The 20751-nt window shown below is 38.4% G+C and overlaps 2 protein-coding genes across 2 annotated transcripts; one reads left to right on the top strand and one right to left on the bottom strand.

The window, feature by feature from the left end:
• Positions 1 to 9931: 9931 nt before the first annotated feature.
• LOC110226676 (potassium channel GORK) lies at positions 9932 to 16851 on the top strand. The gene is made up of 12 exons (XM_021019095.1): positions 9932 to 10538; positions 12960 to 13184; positions 13263 to 13326; positions 13954 to 14293; positions 14382 to 14677; positions 14792 to 14971; positions 15054 to 15275; positions 15352 to 15540; positions 15629 to 15704; positions 15785 to 16079; positions 16155 to 16276; positions 16362 to 16851. The coding sequence occupies exons 1-12, from the start codon at positions 10351 to 10353 to the stop codon at positions 16625 to 16627; spliced, it is 2463 nt and encodes an 820-aa protein (XP_020874754.1). The 5' UTR covers positions 9932 to 10350; the 3' UTR covers positions 16628 to 16851.
• A 303-nt stretch (positions 16852 to 17154) lies between these two features.
• On the bottom strand, positions 17155 to 19015 carry LOC9306610 (U-box domain-containing protein 21). The gene has a single exon (XM_021019096.1). It carries the CDS (start codon positions 18706 to 18708, stop codon positions 17392 to 17394), a length of 1317 nt encoding a protein of 438 aa, XP_020874755.1. The 5' UTR covers positions 18709 to 19015; the 3' UTR covers positions 17155 to 17391.
• Positions 19016 to 20751: the final 1736 nt, after the last annotated feature.

The raw sequence follows: 20751 nt of genomic DNA, 5'->3' as shown, positions 1-20751 counted from the left end.
TTATCATCGAATTGCCTACGGAAAACGCTCGAGAAGAGTCGCCCAACGCTGTTTGGATCCTCCACATCGACGGCTCATCCTCAAAACAAGGTTCTGGCGTCGGAATCCGCTTAGCATCACCAGAGGGTGAAATCCTTGAACAATCTTTTCGGCTAAATTTCGACGCGACTAACAACGTGGCAGAGTATGAAGCACTGATAGCAGGACTTAAGCTGGCTCGGGAACTTCAGATCAACAAGCTGCGAGCCTTTTGTGACTCCCAGCTCGTGGCCAATCAATTCAATGGAGAATACGCGGCTCACGACGAACGAATGGAAGCGTATCTTGCTCTCACGCAAGATTTGGCAAAACAGTTCGGAGAGTTCGAGTTAACCAGAATCCCGTGAGGTGAGAACACATCGGCCAATGCCTTAGCAGCTCTAGCTTCAACCTCCGACCCAAATCTGAAGAGGATCATACCGGTAGAGTTCATCGAAAAGCCGAGCATTGAAGACAGTAGCGAAGATCAAGTACTAACAGCTCGGGAGACGGAAGACCTGGAAGAAATGGACGCCGAACTTCCGGACCAGCAATCTGCAAACACAACCGAGCCCGAATACGGAAGCGATACCAAATGGATCGGACCCATCCGAAGCAACATAGCTGATGGAGAAGTTCCTACTGAAAAATGGGTAGCTCGGAAGCTTAAGGCAAAAGCGGCTTGGTATACTCTGATCGACGGAGAGCTCTTTAAGTAGCAGTTCTCAGGACCCCTACTAATCTGTGTCGAAGGAAACGAAGCTCGGAAAATCATGGAAGAAGTACACGGCGGATCCTGTGGAAATCACTCTGGCGGGAGAGCCCTTGCTATAAAGATAAAACGGCACGGGTATTTTTGGCCGATGATGGTTAAGGATTGTGAAAAATTCTCTCGACGATGCGATAAATGTCAGAGACATGCATCAACGATTCATCACCCCGCCGAGCTCCTTTCTTCCATCACATCGCCTTACCCCTTCATGTGTTGGTCCATGGACATTATCGGACCTCCACACAACTCCAAGCAGAAGAAGCTCGTCCTCGTACTAACATACTACTTCTCCAAATGGATCGAGGCGGACTCCTATGCCAGCATCAAATACGCACAGGTCGAGAACTTCGTCTGGAAGAACATCATATGCCGCCACGGGATACCTTACGAGATCGTTACGGACAACGGATCACAGTTCATTTCGGCTCGGTTCGAAGGATTCTGCGAGAAATGGGGAATTCGCCTCAGCAAGTCTACGCCTCAGTATCCTCAAGGAAACGGACAGGCAGAGGCAGTTAACAAAACGATTCTCAACAGAATAAAGAAACGCCTCGATGCGAAGAAAGGCCGCTGGGCTGACGAATTAGAAGGAGTACTATGGTCGCACAGAACCACGCCGCGGCGGGCCACGGGAGAAACACCTTTCGCCCTCGTCTACGGCACGGAGTGCGTGATTCCCACCGAAGCCGAAATCCCGGGAATAAGAAGACGTTTACTCCCCGAACAGGAAAATTCTAACACACAGATGATACTAGACGAACTGGACTTGATTGACGAAATAAGAGATTCGGCTTTGGTCCGTATATAGAACTACCAGAATGCCACAGCTCGGTACTACAACGCTCATGTTAAGCATCGTTGTTTCCACGAAGGAGATCTCGTACTACGAAAAGTCTTCCAGAATACGGCCGGGAAGCTCGGCGCGAATTGGGAAGGACCTTACACGATCGCAAAGGTCGTCCGTCCCGGCGTCTACGAACTCATCAAAATGAACGGCAAAGCGGTACCTAGATCCTGGAACGCTATGCATCTAAGGAAATATTACCGCTAAAAACCTAAGGTACGCGTGTACTTGAACTACGGAGTGGCTTGATCCCTGAAAAGGGTACGTAGGCAGCTTGTCCTCGGACGAGTTCAGCTACCCCCCCTAATTAAAAAAGGGGGGGAGTGGGTCCGTATACATAATACTCCCACTAAACTCTTTAGCTAATTTTTAAATTTCATCATCGACGTCTATCCTGAAAGTCACCTCGGAAACTTTTATGGTCATCTTATCGACCTATAAAGCTAAAAGTTCGTTCGGACAATGGCCATGTCCTCGGACAGAAAGGCTCATTTCACCGCCTCGGTTACAATGCGCTATATAAACATTCGAGACAATTTGGTCGGAGATATCCGGCTACAAAGAAATTGTCTTCAGAAAACCCAGTTGACTTCGACACTGGTACCCCAGTTCGCTTCTAAGCACTGGCAATCGACTATATCAACTCGGGTTGCAACCGATAAAGATTAGTCCCACGTGACCGAAACCCAGTTTCCTAACACTGTTGAAACGGTTCGGAAGAATTAACTTCTTAACGTCACGATTGCTAAAACCCAGTTACCTTAACACTGGTGCACGACTCTTTTCACTTTCGGCTCGGAAGTTAAAACGGATCTGAACTTAACTTCTCGACGAAAGAGTCGTATTCATGAAACCCAGTCATTTAACACTGGTATCCAATTTTTGCATTTGAGTCAAAATAGCCTGAAACGATTCGAGTACTTAAAAAGAACGTTTACGTTCAAGTGGATAAAGCCATCCAGGCGAAGGTCTTACAAAGGAACGATAAACAATCGTAAAACAAAAGAGAAAGACGCCTCAAGCTTATTCATCCTGCTCCTCACAATGCGCAGCCGCGGGATACAGGTTCGTTCCAGCCTGATCAGTAACTCCGACTTTGACCGGGTCACCTTCCACCGATCGATTTCCTAGGTTGTCATGAGTAGAGCCAGGAGACACCAGAGGAACTGTGAGGTCTCAGAGCAACTCGGCCCCGAGCCTAGCATACTCAGCCTCGGCATCCCCGAACTCTTCTTTCCACTTGTTGACCTCAAGCTTCTCGTCTTCGATCTGCCCTCCAGCTTCAAGGGCGGCGATTAGCTCTGCATTAGCCTTTGCTTGAGAGAAGTACACGTACCGCTCGGAAATTTTGTCAAACTCTGACAACTTTGCCTCGGTCCTCTTAACCTTCTCCACAAACTCCTCGGCGACTTCTCTCTTGGCAGCCTTCTTCGCCCGGGCCACTTTAACTTCACGAAGAGACTTCTCTTCGGTGAGCAGACGTCTGAGCCTTTCAATCTCCGCCTCAGCCTTCCGACGAATTCGAGCATTCTCCTCGGACTCTTTCCTCCGCACCTCCTATTTGGCAACAACTAACGCCTCGGCAGTTTGCGCTGCTGCAATAGCCTCGGCCGCCGCCTTCTCAGCCTTCAGTTTAGTGGACTCAGACCGTTCGATAGCCAGCGCGTTTTCACGAGCCCCTGTGTCGTAAGAATGAACCATCGTGTTCATCGAGGAGAAGGCCTGGAGAATAAAAAAACAAAGACACGTCAAGTCCTGAAGCAAGACTGCCTTGTACAAGAATGGATCCAAACACGTACCTTCAAGAAGCTCGCCGCGGTCTCACCATATCGCTCCGCCTCGATTAAGCCTTCGAGGGCGGGAAGCAGCGGCCAAGCGTAAGAAGCGATAAGGTTGGCGGAAGCGACCTTGTCCTGGTATATTGCCCGAGAGGAGCTGTGAGCCCGTTTCGACCTTTTACGCTTATCCCCGGAATGTTCTCCTCAGGGATGCTTTCCCTTGGACTTGGTCTGCCCACCAGCAGGCAAACCAACCACCAGTGTGTTCTCCGCCTCGGGAACCTGGTTAGCAACATCCCCAACCGGGATACCATCAAGCACCCCGGACAGAGCCATGGTGACAGCTAAATCAGCACCCGATTCTACGAGATCAACAGTCACCTCGGGGTCAGTAGTTGCCTCGGTCCCCGCTATAGCCTCGGGCGGAGACACAGGTCCGAAAGCCGCCTCTATCGCAATCTGCTCTTCGCGCGCCTTCTTCTCGGCGGCCTTCTTTTCCCTCAAGGACATCTTCACCCCTTGCATCTCCGTCAAAAAACTTAGCCTCTGATCTGAAGAAGATGGAGAAGTGGAACAGGACGCACCGTGAAGAATCCTTAACGCCTTTTCAACTCTTACTTGAGAAAAATGCTTGATCCAATGACACTTCCGAGCAGCCAACTCCTCGCGTATGCTGAAAAGGTCCTCGGGAATACGGTCCAGGAAGCTCGGGCCTCGGTCTGTAAAAAGTAAAAAAAAAAAAAGAGGGGCATCAGTAGAGGAATCCAAGCTATAACACGTAGCAAGCAAAACGTCAAATAAACTACCAATCTTTCTCCATTTCCCAATCATTTTTCCGAGGCAGCCCTCGGGGACACAATCTTCATCAAGAGCGACAAAGAAAAAGTGATCTGTGTATTTTTCGTCCTTGCTCGGGAAGCCACCGATAACCCTCCTCCTCGGGCTAGGAGAGATATAATACCTCTCCATCGCACAGCCCGGAACACGTCGAATCTCCAGCAGATTCCTCAGGTGATCAAGGCCGACATCGTTATACGTAGGCCTGGGCATTCGGGTATCCGTTTGGGTTCGGTTCTTTTTTTTCGGGTATCGGGTCTATTCGGTTAGGGGGTCAAGACCCATTCGGGTATTCTAAAAATTTGGTTCGGATTCGGTTCGGGTTCGGGTCGGTTCGGGTATTTTAATAAAAAAAGCAAAATACCCGAAAATAACCAAAAATACCCGAAATATTTTCGGGTTCGGGTCGGGTTCGGGTTTTTAACTCATATATACCCAAATCTAACCGAAATACTCGATTTATCGAAAATACAATGGTTACTCTTTACCCAAATATAACCAAAAATATCTAAAATACCTAATATATTCGGATTTATGATTGTAATTTTAGGTATTTCGGGTATTATAAATATAAATATAACTAATATTTATAGGTGTATATTTGTATTCGGGTACATTCGGGTATTGGATTCGGTTCGGGTTCGGTTCGGGTTTTTTTCGGGTAGGAGGTTAGGACCCATTCGGGTATTTTTAAAAATCGGGTTTGGGTTTGGTTCGGGTATTGTTCGGGTTTTTCGGTTCGGGTATTCGGTTCCGGGTATTTTGCCCAGGCCTAGTTATACGTCTCGATCCCGCGAACCAGAATCCTGATCAAATGACGAAGGCCTCGGGTTTTAATCTGGGCCAAAGCAAGCTTGTATGACCACATGTACTCGATGATTGGCCTCGAGATCGGAAACCAAAGGAAACAGAAATAGAAGAATCCCTCATACAAAGTGAAGAATCCCTCGGGAGGATCATCAGCCCTCTCGTTCGGGGTCGGCAATCGCAGAGTCACGCCTTCGCTGAAGTTAAAACGTGCCTTTAAGTCCCGAAGAGAGTCTGAAGTCGATAGAGTGGAACCGGGAGGATCAGGTTTTTTCACTTTCATGGCTCGCGTTTTCTTCCTTTGAGCCATTGCGCCTTGAATCGCTAATTGAAGGAGCCTGGCTCCCTCCTCGGGATCATAAGTAACCATTTCACCCTTCACCTCGGGTAAAACCGGCAGCTCGGGCACCTCTTGCCAACGATAAACTCCAGCCTCATCCGAAGCCGGAGGACGCGTCCTCCTATTCAAAATTACCTCGGGATCATCAGGGAGATCCTCATCCCGAGCTATATCAGCAATTGCATCTTCCCGAGCCACAAAGTGGCTCGGATCTCCTCGTTGATCGGATGACGATTCCGCTCCGCTGCCCGGCTCGGGTCGACTTGATGAACTGGCCTCGGATCCATCCGAGACGCTCCAAACCATCTTACGTTTATGAAGAGGAATGCTTCTGCCTCGGGTCGAATCACTTGAATCTGAAAGCGACATTTTCTGGCTCGGGAAAATTAGGGGATGATCGGAAAAGTAGAATCTAGGAGATCGGCAAAATCAACCTAACTCTAGCAACGGCGGCGCAACGACGGAAATAAATCGGAAAAGAAGAAACGTAAAGGAATTCAAGATCAGAGCAAAAGAAACAAACCTTTAGATTTTTGCTCGAGAATTGCAGAACTGAAGAAATGAATCGCGAGAGGAGTATTTATAAAACGCTTCGGCCCGTCGGGTGCGCGTGGACTCAGAGATAATTTCGCGTCCGCCAAAATTCTCGGGAATAAGTAAAAAACTTTTCCACTTCTCGAGAGGGAAATTCAATCGTCACACGCTAGAAGAAGATGAAGCGTCAAAGGGATTCGAATCGTCAGGAGAATTCAGTCCATTGAAGGATTCAAACTCTCTAATAGCCTCGGCGTACAAGGACAAGCTCGGGACTAATCGTGAAGCTCATCACTTGCTCCTCAAGACAACGAGCTGGGGGGCTAACTGTTGGGATCCGATTTCACTCGCGCTAAGTCCGAGCTAAGACATAACACCTCGGGACATATCACTAAACCGGCTCGGGGAACGCTTACAAAACAGCTCGGGAACGATCACCATATCGGCTCGGGATCGATCACCAGATCGGCTCGGGATCGATCACCGGATCGGCTCGGGATCGATCACCGGATCGGCTCGGGATCGATCACCGGATCGGCTCGGTAAAATCATGACTAAACCGGCTCGGGACATCCTGTATCGCCTCGGGAACGGGACCCGACACACCGCCTTCCACGAGCCGAATTCTCCTCCCGTCCCGAGCCAACTTCACGAGACACCCGAGCCAACTTCGCAAGATACCCGAGGCAAAGAACCAAGACATCCGAGCCGAAGGGAACGATGAGCTCGAACGCGGAAGACCTTCCGAGGCAAGGACTTAGTAAATATTCGCCTTCAGAAGTATCATTTCCAAGCAAGGCATCATTTCCGATATACCCGGAAATGATAAGAGAGAATCTAGAAGGATCGACTCAAATCAGGAAATCTTCCAAAAAAACTCCGAAGAATAAGGAAATTATCCTAATCCGCGATATTCTAGACGATTTCAAGATAAATGGAAATCTTCCGAGAATATCGCTGGAGAGGCGGCTTATCATCCCTATATAAAGAGACTCAAGGCTCTCACAGAAGGCAAGCAATATCGCTCTAGAATTTAGACTACACAAAGCTCTCAAAGCGCAAACACTTTTTCTTTTACGATCAAAGCTATCTTTTTCTTAATAATATCAAGAACACCATCTTTGGTTTCGATCCGTTTTGTTGTTCTTTGAGAATTCTCGCAAGTCGTATCCCTAAATTAAAACCCTAGACAAATCTCGATTGTGTTAGTTTCGACTTCCACAACACTAGATCATGCCTTTCAAGAGGCGAAAGATTGGAAGGCGGCAAATACTAAGGATGATGATCCCCTCGTTGAAAGTGTGAGGATCCCTATTAATCCAACATTCACAAGGGATACTCCACCGGAATGCCAAATTGATGGTTCTTGGCACGCCAAAGACACTCTCAGTGGGCACGGATGGATTGTTATGGATAAAGAAACGCCTATCTTGATGGGAATGAAAAGCTCTCGTCGGAGATTATCGCCTCTGCAAGCAGAATTTGAAACCCTTCTTTGGGCAATGGAATGCCTCATCTCAGAATCGAAGACGAGTCTCGGCTTTGCCACTGATTGCTCCGAGCTAATTTCTCTTTTGGATAACTCATCTGAATGGCATACCTAAGCACTAGAATTACAACTTTTTAAGCTTTTGAAGCTCTCTTTCCCCTCTTTCTCTATTAGATTTATTCCTCGTTGTAACAACGTCCGTGCTGATTGCCTCGCAAAAAAAGCAAGAGCACGAGGTTCTCTTTTCTCCCATGTAAGCACATCGGCTCCGGATTGGCTCTCCTTAGAAGAAAGTCTTCGTCCGATTACTTAATAAAATGGTGTTTGGCAAAAAAAAAAAAAAAAAAAAAAAAAAAAAAAACTCGATTTTATTCTACACACTTCATCTTAAGTGATACCAATTTAATATCAAAATAATGTTTATATCATATCAAATCTATATCTTAGTTAATATTAAAAATAATTAACAATTAATAAAACATAATTAATTAAAAAAAACAGAAATCCACAAAAGTATTTGGAAAACAAACATTTTTTAAAATATTTTTTTATATATAATAAATGATTTTTTAAAAATTAATACATGCTAAATTTTATTGACCAATAACACATGTGAAACAAATTTGTTAATTTTCTTTTTGGTTAAGAAAAAATATTTTTTTTTAGATATAGATATATGAATTAGTATACGTAAATTTTGTTTTTTTTTTTAGTTTTTCTATTTCTTTAAGAGAAAAAAATTAACTTTTTCTAACCCATGTCAACATCTGATTGATAAATTTGACATATAGCACAATCCTATAAGTTACTAACTTTGAAAACTATGTTTTATATAATAAAAAATATATATATATATATATATATATATATATATATATATATATATATTAGAAAAAAAAGCTATTATAACTAAACTAAGATTTTAAAAAAATTAAGAGAATAAGATTTCGGACTAAAATGAATTATCTCTGGTGTACATTATATAAACGAAAGTCAATATTTAGATGCAAATTAGGTGATTTTATAATCGATATTCTCACTTTTTTGGACACGTCTTCATATTTGTGTATATTTCTTCTCTATTGTTTTATACAAAGCCGACCAATTTAAAATTTAAACTAAATCTCAAAACGTGCTGTATATAAAAATAGAAATCCTACGTTAAACAACTAGAAGAAATGCTGTTAGAGCATCTCCAATACGAGACTTTTTTTTTTCAATACGACACTTTCTCACATTGTTTAATATTCTCTCCGTTTCGGTTTAGTTGTCGTTTTAGAATTTAAATTTTGTTTCATAATAGTTGTCGTTTTAGGTTTTCAATGCAAATGTTTGGTGAAAATTCCAGTTTTATCCCTAATGTTTTAATGTTTTAGCCAATGAAATTTTTATAAAATATATTAATAAAGGATAAAACATAAAATTTAATGCTTTTCTTAATTTGTGTGAAAAAACCTTAAACGACAACTAAAACGAAACGGATGGAGTACAAATTTTAGAGATTTGTGAGATGAAAACTTTTGTTTTTTTTGTTTTTGTTTTTTTTTCATAGTCCAATGGTAGATTCTCTAATGGAGTTCTCTTAGAAAAAAAAATTATTAAAAATTTTATTTCAGAAAACTTAATAATTATTGCAATTCATAAAAATATTAAACATTTGATCAAATTTATGTGTTTTGGTTTTTAAAACACTTGATCAAATTTTGGGAGATGGAGAAAAAGAAGATATGGATTCAAGTCATGGTTTTGTGGTTGATGTATACGGCTCTCTCAATTGCCCAAATCTCTCTTTGTGGTTGATGTATATAGCTCTCTCAATTGCCCAAATCTCTCTAAAGAGAGACGATTCTCTCATTTAATATCTGTTTTGATTTATTTTTTTGCCAAATTAACAAAAGAACCGATAAAATTATTGAGAGAATCTTCTTTTGGAGATGCTCTTAGCCTGTTACAAACACATAAATGTTTATAATTATTATACTGTATCAATTTACAAAGATTTATTATTAAAATGAAACTCCCCCATATTGAAATGTTCAAGTAGTCCAGTATAAACCTTAAAAATCGATTATGCTATAAATGATTCACAAAAATCGGTTTAAATCGGTTTAGGAAATCATCTTCCAGACTTAGATTTATCCTAAACAACAAGCATCGTAATCTCCTGGTAAATTTTTTTATTAATTTTTTTTTTTTGTCATCCGTAATTAATTAGAACTCAAAAGAGCAATTCCTGAGCAATGTTGTTTACATAGGTGATATAATGCGGTTCTGTACGAACATTTCGTGCCAGATTATCCGCTTTAACATTAGCGCTACGAGAAATTAAAGATAAAGAAAAAGATGAAAACTCCTCTTTGTCGCTCTGAAATTCCTCCAAATACATTGAAAACGCCGGCCATTCGGTTGGAGAAGACACTATCTTCACCAGGTCTGAACAGTATGTAAAGATTGCTAATCCTTCATACAATTTAATTCCACATTTATTTAATTTCTAAGATTCAACTTTTTTTTTTTTTTAATTAGACTTATAAAATTATATGTATCATATATTCATATCGACATGTTCTGATGTCCTATATAAATTCGATTCTTCTAGACAAAACCTTACGTTATACACTTCAAACTAATAAGCGTCCAAACCAAAAAAAAAAAAAAAAAACCTGTATTTTCTCGACAAAAACAAAATCAAGAGCTTTTAACATCACGAGAAAGAAGAACTAAAGAAGACGAAACAACAAAGAACCAGCTCTCGTGATCTTCCCGCCTTTTCTCTTCAACTTGAAAGACATTATTACAAGATTTATCAACTACAAAGAGATCGGATCGAAGTTTCCAGTTTCAGATTCAAGATTTGATTCGGGTTTTAAACCTTTTTTCGAGACTTTTTTGTTGGAGAGATCGCCGGAGATTTGACCGATTCTTGGATACATGGGACGTCTCCGGCGACGGCAAGAGATTATAGATCATGAAGAAGAGGAATCAAACGACGACGTTTCATCAAGAAGAGGCAAACTCAGTTTAGCAGAGACGTTTCGGTGGCTTGATTCATCAGAGCATCGGAGAATTGAAACCGATGGACATAATGATTATAAATACATCATTCATCACAAAAACAGGTACTTTTATTTCTCTCTCTTCATCCTGCACTTGAAGAGTTTCCTTTCTATCGGGAGAAAAAAACGTAGAAAATACTTTTCTTGAAATCTTCAAAATATCTTTTTTTTTTCTTTCTCTATAATTTTTTTTAAAATCTTATTATTTTTGTTGGAAATCTTATTAAAATCTTTCACTTCAAAATACTTGTCTCCCTATTTTGTTGGAAACGAGTTGGTTTTAACTTCAAATTATATACTAACACATATTAAATTTACATTTTTCAGTTTTTTTGAACCGTTAAATTTTGTTTTCCCACTATAAAACTGTTTATTATTATTTTTTTCTGTTAAAGAATTTTTTTTTATCGTTGTGTAACCAATCGAATTCAATATTAGTGTCACTTCCATCTAGTTTTAAAATTTTTTTTTTTTTAAATAAAGGATTTTTTAAAACCACTACATAATAATCTGAATAATTTTAGCACTTATCAAAAGTAAATATTAGATGCTAATTAGGTGATTTTGTTGTCGATATTATTATTGTTATTATTTTTTAAAAAATATGGTGGGACACCTCCTTGTCATATTCTTCTCTTTCGTTTTTCACCTCTAAATCTAAGCATTTGTTTTATATGCAGCCGACCTATTGAATAACTTTAACCTTAAATCTAAAATAGAAACCGACTAAACCAAACTTTAAATCTATCTTTAAATAGAAATTCTACGTTAAACAACTTGAATAGTTGAATGTAGAGGAATGGCTGAATGCTGTTACATTCCCTTAAATGTTTATTTTTCAGTTCTGGTAATTGGTTTTACTGGGGTTATATTAGTAATTATGGTTGTGTCAGAAATAATCATCGAAGATCGGATTATTAGTTGGGAAAAATGTTGTTAAAATCCCCAACTTATTCAAAACGTTGATTTAAATCCTCAACACATAACGAAATGAAATAAATATCAAACTTATGTTGAGTTTCCAAATAAATATTAAACTTATGTTGACTTTCCAAATAAACACCAAACTTTCATCGACTTTCCAAATAAATATCAAACTTCCGTTGACCTGACCATATTAAGTACGACGTTAAGTGGGTTAATAAATCATCAACTCATGACAAAACGAAGTAAATATCAAACTTATGTTGACTTTCCAAATAAATATCAAACTTATGTTGACTTTCCAAATAAATATCAAATTTATGTTGACTTTCCAAATAAATATCAAACTTCTGTTGACCTGGCCATATTAGGTACGACGTTAAGTGGGTTAATAGATCTCGTTAACGGAGGTAATTTTCTGATAACATATATGTTAATTGATAACGACATTGTTTCATATAACAACAAAACGACGTTGTTTTGTCGTAACGATTGAATTAAATCCCTAAAGTAAATCTTCGATCCCCAAATCGAGCGAAATCCCTAACCCTAAATAGAGTATGATCTGAAACTCGGGATTTTATTGAATAATTACGACAAAACAACGTCGTTTTATGTTTAGAAGAAATACTTGTTAGTGTTTTGATCAACGGGATCAACAAACGAACTCTGTTTTAACAGAGTATGAAGAACAAAACCAAAATGAAAAATAGAGTATGAAGAAACTTGATCTTTATTGATAAGAGAAAATGTATTACACACAATGATGTTATTGAGTTTGACTCGATCTACTTATACAACACAAAACAACGTGTACGTATATGTGTTAATCGAAAAGACACAACTTTACGAACAGACACAACTATACGTACGTACATTCGTGACTCTTACGTAAATAACTAACTTATATGAATACGACTTTAGGTTATATGACTTAGATGAGATTTGATTATATTTCAACAATACTGTCATTTTTAATTAGCGGATCTGTTAACAGAAAATTAATCCCGTTAACATTATCTGTTAACTCACTTAACGTCATGCCTAATATGGCCAAGTCAATGAAAGTTTGGTGTTTATTTGGAAAGTCAACATAAGTTTAATATTTATTTGGAAAATCAACATAAGTTTGATATTTATTTCGTTTCGTCGTAAGTTAAGGATTTAAATCAATGTTTTGAATAAGGTGGAGATTTTAATGATATTTTTCCAATTATTAGTTAGTTCCACTAAAGCTGCCGTAACCAGAGGCCACACACGTGGATATTTAATCCACTTGTTCTTATGAGCATAATAACAATATTAGTATAAAATAATAAAAATGTCGAAACTATACTAATAAAAATGTATATTCAACTAAGTCCAGCTACGTCGATCTTAAACAAATGAAAATCTTAAACGTTGTTGCTTGCACTTAACTATTATTTTCATTTGTCTCCCTCCCACGATTACGTAGCTACATTACCAAGTTGATAGATCAAGTATAAGCCATAATCTTTACATTTTTCAAGAATCTTTGACTAGACCTGAACTAATGAAAAGTTGGAAAAATATGAGCAGGTGGTACAAGGCATGGGAAATGTTCATATTGGTGTGGGCAATATACTCTTCTTTGTTCACTCCAATGGAGTTTGGTTTCTTCCGCGGTCTGCCTGAGAGACTCTTTATACTTGACATTGTTGGTCAGATCGCGTTCTTGGTCGATATTGTTCTTCTGTTTTTTGTTGCCTACCGCGATACCCAGACCTACCGGACTGTCTATAAACCAACACGTATTGCTCTCCGGTCAGTTATATATATTAGACCCTTACAAGCATTTTAACTATTTCTACTTAAAGCTATATACATCATCATGTTTTTCAGGTACTTGAAGTCACATTTTCTCATGGATTTCATTGGTTGCTTCCCTTGGGATCTTATCTATAAGGTACTTACGTTTGCCTTTTAGCATTGCCTAGATCTATAAGAAAAAAAGATCTATAAGAAAAGTCAAATGTCTTTGTAACATTTTTTATGTAGGAGTGGAAAATCCGGTTTGCGGTTTAGTTTATTTTTGGTTTTCGGTTTTATCAAGTTTAGTGAATAATGATTTGAAATTAGTATGTTTCGACTCGTTTTGATTCAGTTTTAGTTTGTCAGGTTCGGTTTTCTTGGTTTATATAAACTCAAACCAACTAAACACTATTTGTTTAAACCAAAAAAAAAAAAACACTATTTGTAATTTGTTTGATTCGTCTCTAGGTGATGCAACTTTAGTTCCTACTTGATAGAATTTTAGTTTGGTTAGGTTGAACTTAACTTTAAAACATATAAAAATTATTATTTAACTAATATTTATAATTATCTAATATGATTTATTACAGAGTATATTATAATTACATACTATTTGATAAAAATAAAAGTCAAATGAATATCTACTTATTTGGTTAGGTTACAATAAAATCAGTTTCACTTCGGTTTCGGTTTTTTAAATAATAAACCAAGAGGGTTATAAATATGTTTTGGTTCGGATTCGGTTTGGTTTGGTTTATACTAACACCTAACCTTTTTGTAGGCATCAGGGAAACATGAGTTGGTGAGGTACTTGTTGTGGATAAGGCTATTTCGGGTTCGCAAAGTGGTTGAGTTTTTCCAAAGGCTTGAGAAAGACACAAGAATCAACTATCTCTTCACCAGAATCTTAAAGCTCTTGTTCGTTGAAGTTTACTGTACTCACACTGCTGCTTGCATCTTCTATTACTTGGCCACCACTCTTCCTCCAGAGAACGAAGGTTACACTTGGATCGGTAGCTTGAAGCTAGGAGACTATAGCTACGAAAATTTCCGAGAAATCGACCTCTGGAAACGTTATACCACGGCTTTGTACTTCGCCATTGTCACTATGGCAACTGTCGGTATAAAAACCAATACCATTTTGATGTTCATCTAATTAGTTATTACAAAAGAGACTGATGGTTGTTTTTGTCTTGTTTTTGACTTCAGGTTATGGAGACATTCACGCGGTGAATCTGAGGGAAATGATATTCGTGATGATATATGTTTCATTTGACATGGTTCTCGGTGCGTACCTTATTGGTAACATCACTGCCTTGATTGTGAAAGGATCAAACACAGAGAGGTTCAGAGATAAAATGAATGATCTCATAAGCTTCATGAACCGCAAAAAACTCGGGAGAGACCTTCGTAGCCAGATAACCGGTCATGTGAGATTGCAGTATGACAGTCACTACACCGACACTGTCATGCTTCAGGACATCCCTGCCTCTATCCGCGCCAAGGTACCCTAATAATAGCTTCTAATACATCAACTGAGCTACTGATCATGGCTTCTAATAGTAGATTTGTTTAGTATGATTGTAAAAAAAGCATCAGTCAATACATTTTGCTTGCAGATTGCGCAATTATTGTACCTGCCTTACATTAAGAAAGTCCCTCTCTTCAAAGGCTGCTCTACGGAGTTTATTAATCAAATAGTTATAAGGCTCCATGAAGAGTATTTTCTTCCAGGAGAAGTAATAACAGAGCAAGGAAACGTCGTGGATCATTTGTATTTCGTCTGTGAAGGCTTATTGGTACGTAATATCTCATTGTGTTGTTGTCTATCTTTGCTTCTTCTCTATTTCTCACTTTGTAAATTTTTGTGGCTTCTTATAGGAGGCTCTTGTTACAAGAACAGATGGATCAGAAGAGAGTGTGACGTTGCTTGGGCCTCACACTTCTTTTGGAGATATCTCCATCATTTGCAACATCTCTCAACCTTTCACTGTTAGGGTTTGCGAGCTATGTCATCTTTTACGACTCGATAAACAGTCTTTCTCGAGCATTCTCGAGATTTATTTTCACGACGGACGCACAATCTTGAACAATCTTATGGAGGTACTCTTTTTTTATCTCTTACTTAGGGTTTAAACTCGATTAAGAAATCTTGGAACTCAATCTTGGTTTTTGGCAGGAGAAGGATTCAAATGAGAGGATAAAGAAGCTAGAATCTGACATTGTGATTCACATTGGGAAACAAGAAGCAGAACTTGCATTGAAAGTAAACAGTGCAGCTTTCCAAGGAGATTTTTACCAGCTTAAGAGCTTAATCCGATCTGGAGCCGATCCTAACAAAACAGATTACGATGGAAGATCACCGCTTGTACGTTTTTCGCTGATCAATTATCTTTCTTGTAAGAGCTTCCTATTGATTCTTTCTTATAACCTGCAATTGTCTTCTTCATATGCAGCATCTTGCAGCATGTAGAGGCTATGAAGACATTACATTATTCCTTATTCAAGAAGGTGTTGATATCAATCTAAAAGGTAATATATTAATCGGTATCCGTTCTAATGGAGAACATTTCATTGTTTTATGTTTACACTTTGATGACAAATTTGCGCAGATAAGTTCGGAAATACGCCATTATTAGAGGCTGTGAAAGCAGGACAAGACGGAGTGATTGGTTTGCTTGTCAAAGAAGGAGCCTCCTTTAATTTAGAAGATTCAGGAAACTTCCTTTGCACGACAGTTGTGAAAGGCGACTCTGATTTTCTCAAGCGACTGCTCTTAAACGGTATGGACCCAAACAGTGAAGATTATGATCATAGAACACCGCTTCATGTCACCGCTTCTGAAGGGTTATACTTGATGGCTAAAATGTTGGTTGAAGCTGGAGCAAGCGTTACTTCTAAAGACCGGTAAAAACCATGAAAATGAATTATTAGATTGTTTAAGATTTTACTTAATAACCTTCCTAAATCCTCTGTTTGTAGGTGGGGGAATTCTCCGCTTGATGAAGCCCGAATGTGCGGAAACAAGAAACTGATTAAGTTACTCGAAGATGTGAAAACCTCTGAATCTTCTATCCACCCATCGAGCTCTCATGAACTACAAGGTACTACTCGAATACTTTTCTTCAGAAAATACAACTCTAAATGGATCTTGTAGTCAATGAATTTGATTTATATTTTGAAAAACAGAGAAGAGAACTGAGAGACGGAAATGCACCGTATTTCCATTCCACCCGAAAGAGGTGAAAGAAGAGCGTAGTAGAAAGCACGGAGTTATGGTTTGGATCCCGAGCGATCTCGAGAAACTCATAGTAACTGCTGCACAAGAACTCGGGCTATCGGATGAAGCCTCATTTGTACTATTATCAGAAGACGAAGGTCGTATCACAGACATTGATATGATTAGTGATGGACAGAAATTGTATTTGATCAGTGATACTACTGATCAAACATAGAGACCGAGTCTTCGATTTTCTTGATCATTTCCTCATAGATTCATTTGAGTTTTTAATGTTCGTATAGAGCATTTTGAACACAATTGATATATCTATCTCAGAGAAAACATAGTATTCGAATCTTCGATTCTATTTCGATCCTTAAATAGAATCACTTGAGTTCTTGTAGAGCATTTTGGCACAAAAGCAGAACTATCACGTTATTATATGGTTTCACACTTTCACTATTGCGCAATAGATAGATTTTAGAATTACACCAAAAATAGAGAGATTAGTTACATAATTATATTTTAGTGACTAATTAACCGAGCTTAATACACTGTAGTTGTCTGAAATATTTCTGAGCTTCAAGATTTCCAGTATCAACAGTTTCTTTGTCTTCTTCTCTAGAATCTGATGTAAAAATTTGAAACAGAACGTCCATGACACACCCAATAAGAGGAATATGTGAACAGAAATTAGATTTCACTCGATCCATTAATTATAGAGAAATATATAAAAAATAATTTGAGATGTAAGAAGAAATGTTTGGGAGAGAGATAATGAGATGAAGAAGTAAAGAGAAGATAAGTGAGTTTTATATTCATGAGAAGAGACTTGATCACCAAGAATCAACCCTTGTTGGCGGCCCAAAATATTTGCGTAATCCCCAAGATTCAATGTTTCTTTCAAAGGTTTTTGGTATTATTAGTTGAAATCTAATCTGTCGTTTACCTCAATTTTTTTTTTATATATACTCTTGAATTTCTCCCTAACCTAAAACATCAAAATGGCTTCTTGATATACTTAAACTCCTTTAAAGAATCAACACAATCACTCATCAATTTCATTTGTGTATTCATCATCTTCAACAACTCAGTTGCTTTCTCCTTAGTTTCTTCTCCATACCCAACTTGTAACACAAGCAACACCTTTTGAAATGCACCCAAACGGACCACTTCTTCAACCGCAAACGCGTTTTCTGTTTTACACAATTTCAAAATCACTGACATTGAGCTCCTAGTCGCTGATTCAGAAACCTTCGGTATCTTCTTCACCAAAAGCGGCATCACCAACTCGTTTTTACTCACTTCCTCTCTCCCTTTTTCGGTTTCACAAATCGCGTCTAGAACCGCTAACGCTTTCTCGCAAACGCTATTCTCAGCGTCAACGATCATCTCCACCGTTAGATTCACTAGACCGATTTCGAGAAACTCCGACGCGATCTCAGGCTTTTGCAACACCATTTGATAAATCGCTATTAACGAAGAGTTTGTCGCGCTAGACGAAACCGAATCGCGAATCAACTTCACTAACGCCTCCGCGACACCGTTCTCAACCGCAAACGCGTGAACTCGCGTTTCGTCTAATGAGAGAATCTCCTTCATCAAAAACGCAGCGTTTTGACGAACGGTATCGCCCGTACTCTTCAACAAACCCGCAACGCAATGAAACGCAGACGCAGACGCGAGTTTCGAAATACCCTCCGACCCAATCGGAATCATCCACATCAGCAGAGACAAAATCTCCTTCAACATAATCGTTAATTTCTCATCTCCCGAGAACTTCTCGAAACAATCACAAAGAACCAATCCGACGCCGTTTTCGTTAACACACTTCCGATTTTTCTCACTCTCGTCCCCTAATTTCTTAATCTTCGCAATAATCTCCCCACACTTCTCGAAATCCCCACGCCGCGTCGCAGAGGATAATTTTCTTCTAATCTCGTAGACCTCACATGGCATTAAAGGGACACGTGGCGTTGGGATACGTTGAATCAACGGTGATCCTTTCTCCACGCACCATCCTTGAATCATCTTACGTATCGTGTGGTTCGGGATTTGATCGAACGTGGTTAAGACAGTGTTCGTGACTGGACATGTTTTGTTGCCGGAACTGATCCATGTTTCGATGCTTTCGCGGTCGTAAGTAATGCCTGTTGAGATTATTACCGGATCTTTCATTAGATCGATTGAGATCGGACATTGAAATTCCGGTGGAATTGTTATCTCTGACTCCGGTTCTGATTCCGGCCAGCTTATTACCGGAGTTATCTTCTTCTCGTTAGCTCCACGTAGTCTCGTTCTCCATAAAAAACCCATCTCTTGTCTAACAAAAATAAAGGTTTCTTTTTTTGTTTACGTCGTGGGTTTAAAGATTGTTGGTTGGGATGAGATTTTATTTATATGTAATGGTTTTTTTTTTCTAAGTCAATATTTGTTGGTCAAAATTAGGGGAAAAGAGAGAATGAGGAAGGTTTTATTAGGTCTAATTTGCAAGCTGGGTTGGTCTTAGAAATGAAAACTTTTGACCATTGAATTTTCAAGGAATAAGAATTTTCAGTTGATTCTTTTGTTGAAGGTTAGTTCTGCAGTTAATTATTGTGGACTAAATCTTAGTTTTCGTCAATGTTTCAAAGAATCAGGGTCGGCCCAAACTATTTGAGTGTCTAAAGCAAAATTTTTTTTGGCCCATTAACAAAAGCTGTTAAAAAAAAAATACAAGTTTCAACATGTATGGGATTCGAAACCATGACCTGTACAACAAAAGACTTCAATCTAACTACTAGACCACAGTAACATTTTAAAAATTGATGCCCTTAAAACTACTTATAATTATTTGATGCCTAAAGCCCTTGCTTCATGGGCTTTACCCATGGGCCGGCCCTGCAAAGAATAATCAATAATGTGTTAGTTTACTCTAGATAATATTATTGATATGATGGAGTTTAACTTGAAAAATAATAATTTACAAGTTCACTGGTAAAATGTTATGTTAGTAGTTTGGCCCCATTCGGTTTTCAGTTTGAAGACCCCAAATATATATACAATGAATCCATCATGATATTTTTACCTATCGAGTTTGGACAAATCTGTTTGATGATCACGATATACCAACTACATACCGCTTTTACATATAAATAAACTTGATGATCACGACAGATTGTTGTCCGTCTTAAAAATAAAATGGTCTAGTCACTAATGGTTTAGTATGCTCCGCCCGCAACATCCATTCAAACTCTTAAGAGTTTTGTTGTTTTTTGGATTTTTTAAGGATTATTAACTAACAAGTAAAATTAAGCAAGACAAACAAACAACTAAGGGTGTAAATGGTAACCGTGGAATCCAGCTGAATTTAGCTGAATTGCTGAATCTGGCTGAATTTAATGATGATTTTTTGCGGAATCTGGCTGAATATCTTCGAGTTCAAATGGTAACGGCTGAATCTGGCTGAATTTTTCAAAATTAATTAATTAGTTAACAAAAATATGAAAATATAGATTCCAATTTTTTATTTTGTCAACAAGAGCAAATAAAAAACAAATGAAAATATTAAACTTGAAATTTTATATAATTTAATAATTTTATTAAACATGAGATAATAAGTTAATTTGAAAAAAGTTCAAATTTGTAAAATATTAGGAATGTGATACATTTAATCTTTTTATCAAATGTAAATATCATATAAAAGCATAAAATAATAAAATAAACTAGTAATTGTTACTTTTTCAATAAAAATTAAACTATTTTATTTTTCTAGTTTATAATTTTCCTTACTAATAACTTTTAGTAGAAGTCTTCTATTATTAAATTAAATATTATAATTTAATTATCATTTAGTTTTAATAATAGTTAAATTGATTAATTTATTTAACAACTTAAAACAAATATAAAATTTTGAAATATCAACAATTCCTCACAAATTCCTCATGTATTCCTCAACATGCAAATGATGTAACCAATTTTAATTCCTCAAAAATTCCTCAAGAATTCCTCAAAACCCATGTTACCATTTACAGCCTAAGTAATGAAAGCAAGTGTAAGAAATTATAAAAATTAAGCATTAAGGGATTAAAAAAAGGGAAAAATGTCATTTAAATCGTCACTTTGCCATTTGTGGAGGTTTAAAGCATGAACTTTGAGTCTGGTGCTTTTAATCCTCAATTTCTAGTTGACTTTCAATTTAATCTCTAACTTTCGTTGACGATGCCGATTGAGGCACGTCTTTAACTGGACAAACGGAGGATTAAGACGTTGTTATCTGTCCGTCTAATATATCCGTTAATAAGCTAAACGATGTCGTTTAATCAAAATGAAAACCCCCAAATGCGATTGAGCTCGGACCCCTAGAATACCAAATCGAAA

Source organism: Arabidopsis lyrata (genome assembly GCF_000004255.2).
Source record: "Arabidopsis lyrata subsp. lyrata unplaced genomic scaffold ARALYscaffold_7, whole genome shotgun sequence".
Lineage (NCBI taxonomy): Eukaryota > Viridiplantae > Streptophyta > Magnoliopsida > Brassicales > Brassicaceae > Arabidopsis > Arabidopsis lyrata.
The sequence above is the reverse complement of the archived record's forward strand: the minus strand, read 5'-3'. Positions and strand labels throughout refer to the sequence as shown.

What these genes read in the sequence shown, in the direction of transcription:
- LOC110226676 (XM_021019095.1), top strand. Translation starts at nt 10,351, where the DNA reads ATGGGACGTCTCCGGCGACGGCAAGAGATTATAGATCATGAAGAAGAG. An exon ending in AGCGTTACTTCTAAAGACCG is followed by an intron (nt 16,080 to 16,154) that starts GTAAAAACCATG and finishes CTCTGTTTGTAG; the next exon opens with GTGGGGGAATTCTCCGCTTG. An exon ending in GAGCTCTCATGAACTACAAG is followed by an intron (nt 16,277 to 16,361) that starts GTACTACTCGAA and finishes TTTGAAAAACAG; the next exon opens with AGAAGAGAACTGAGAGACGG.
- LOC9306610 (XM_021019096.1), bottom strand. Translation starts at nt 18,708, where the DNA reads ATGGGTTTTTTATGGAGAACGAGACTACGTGGAGCTAACGAGAAGAAG.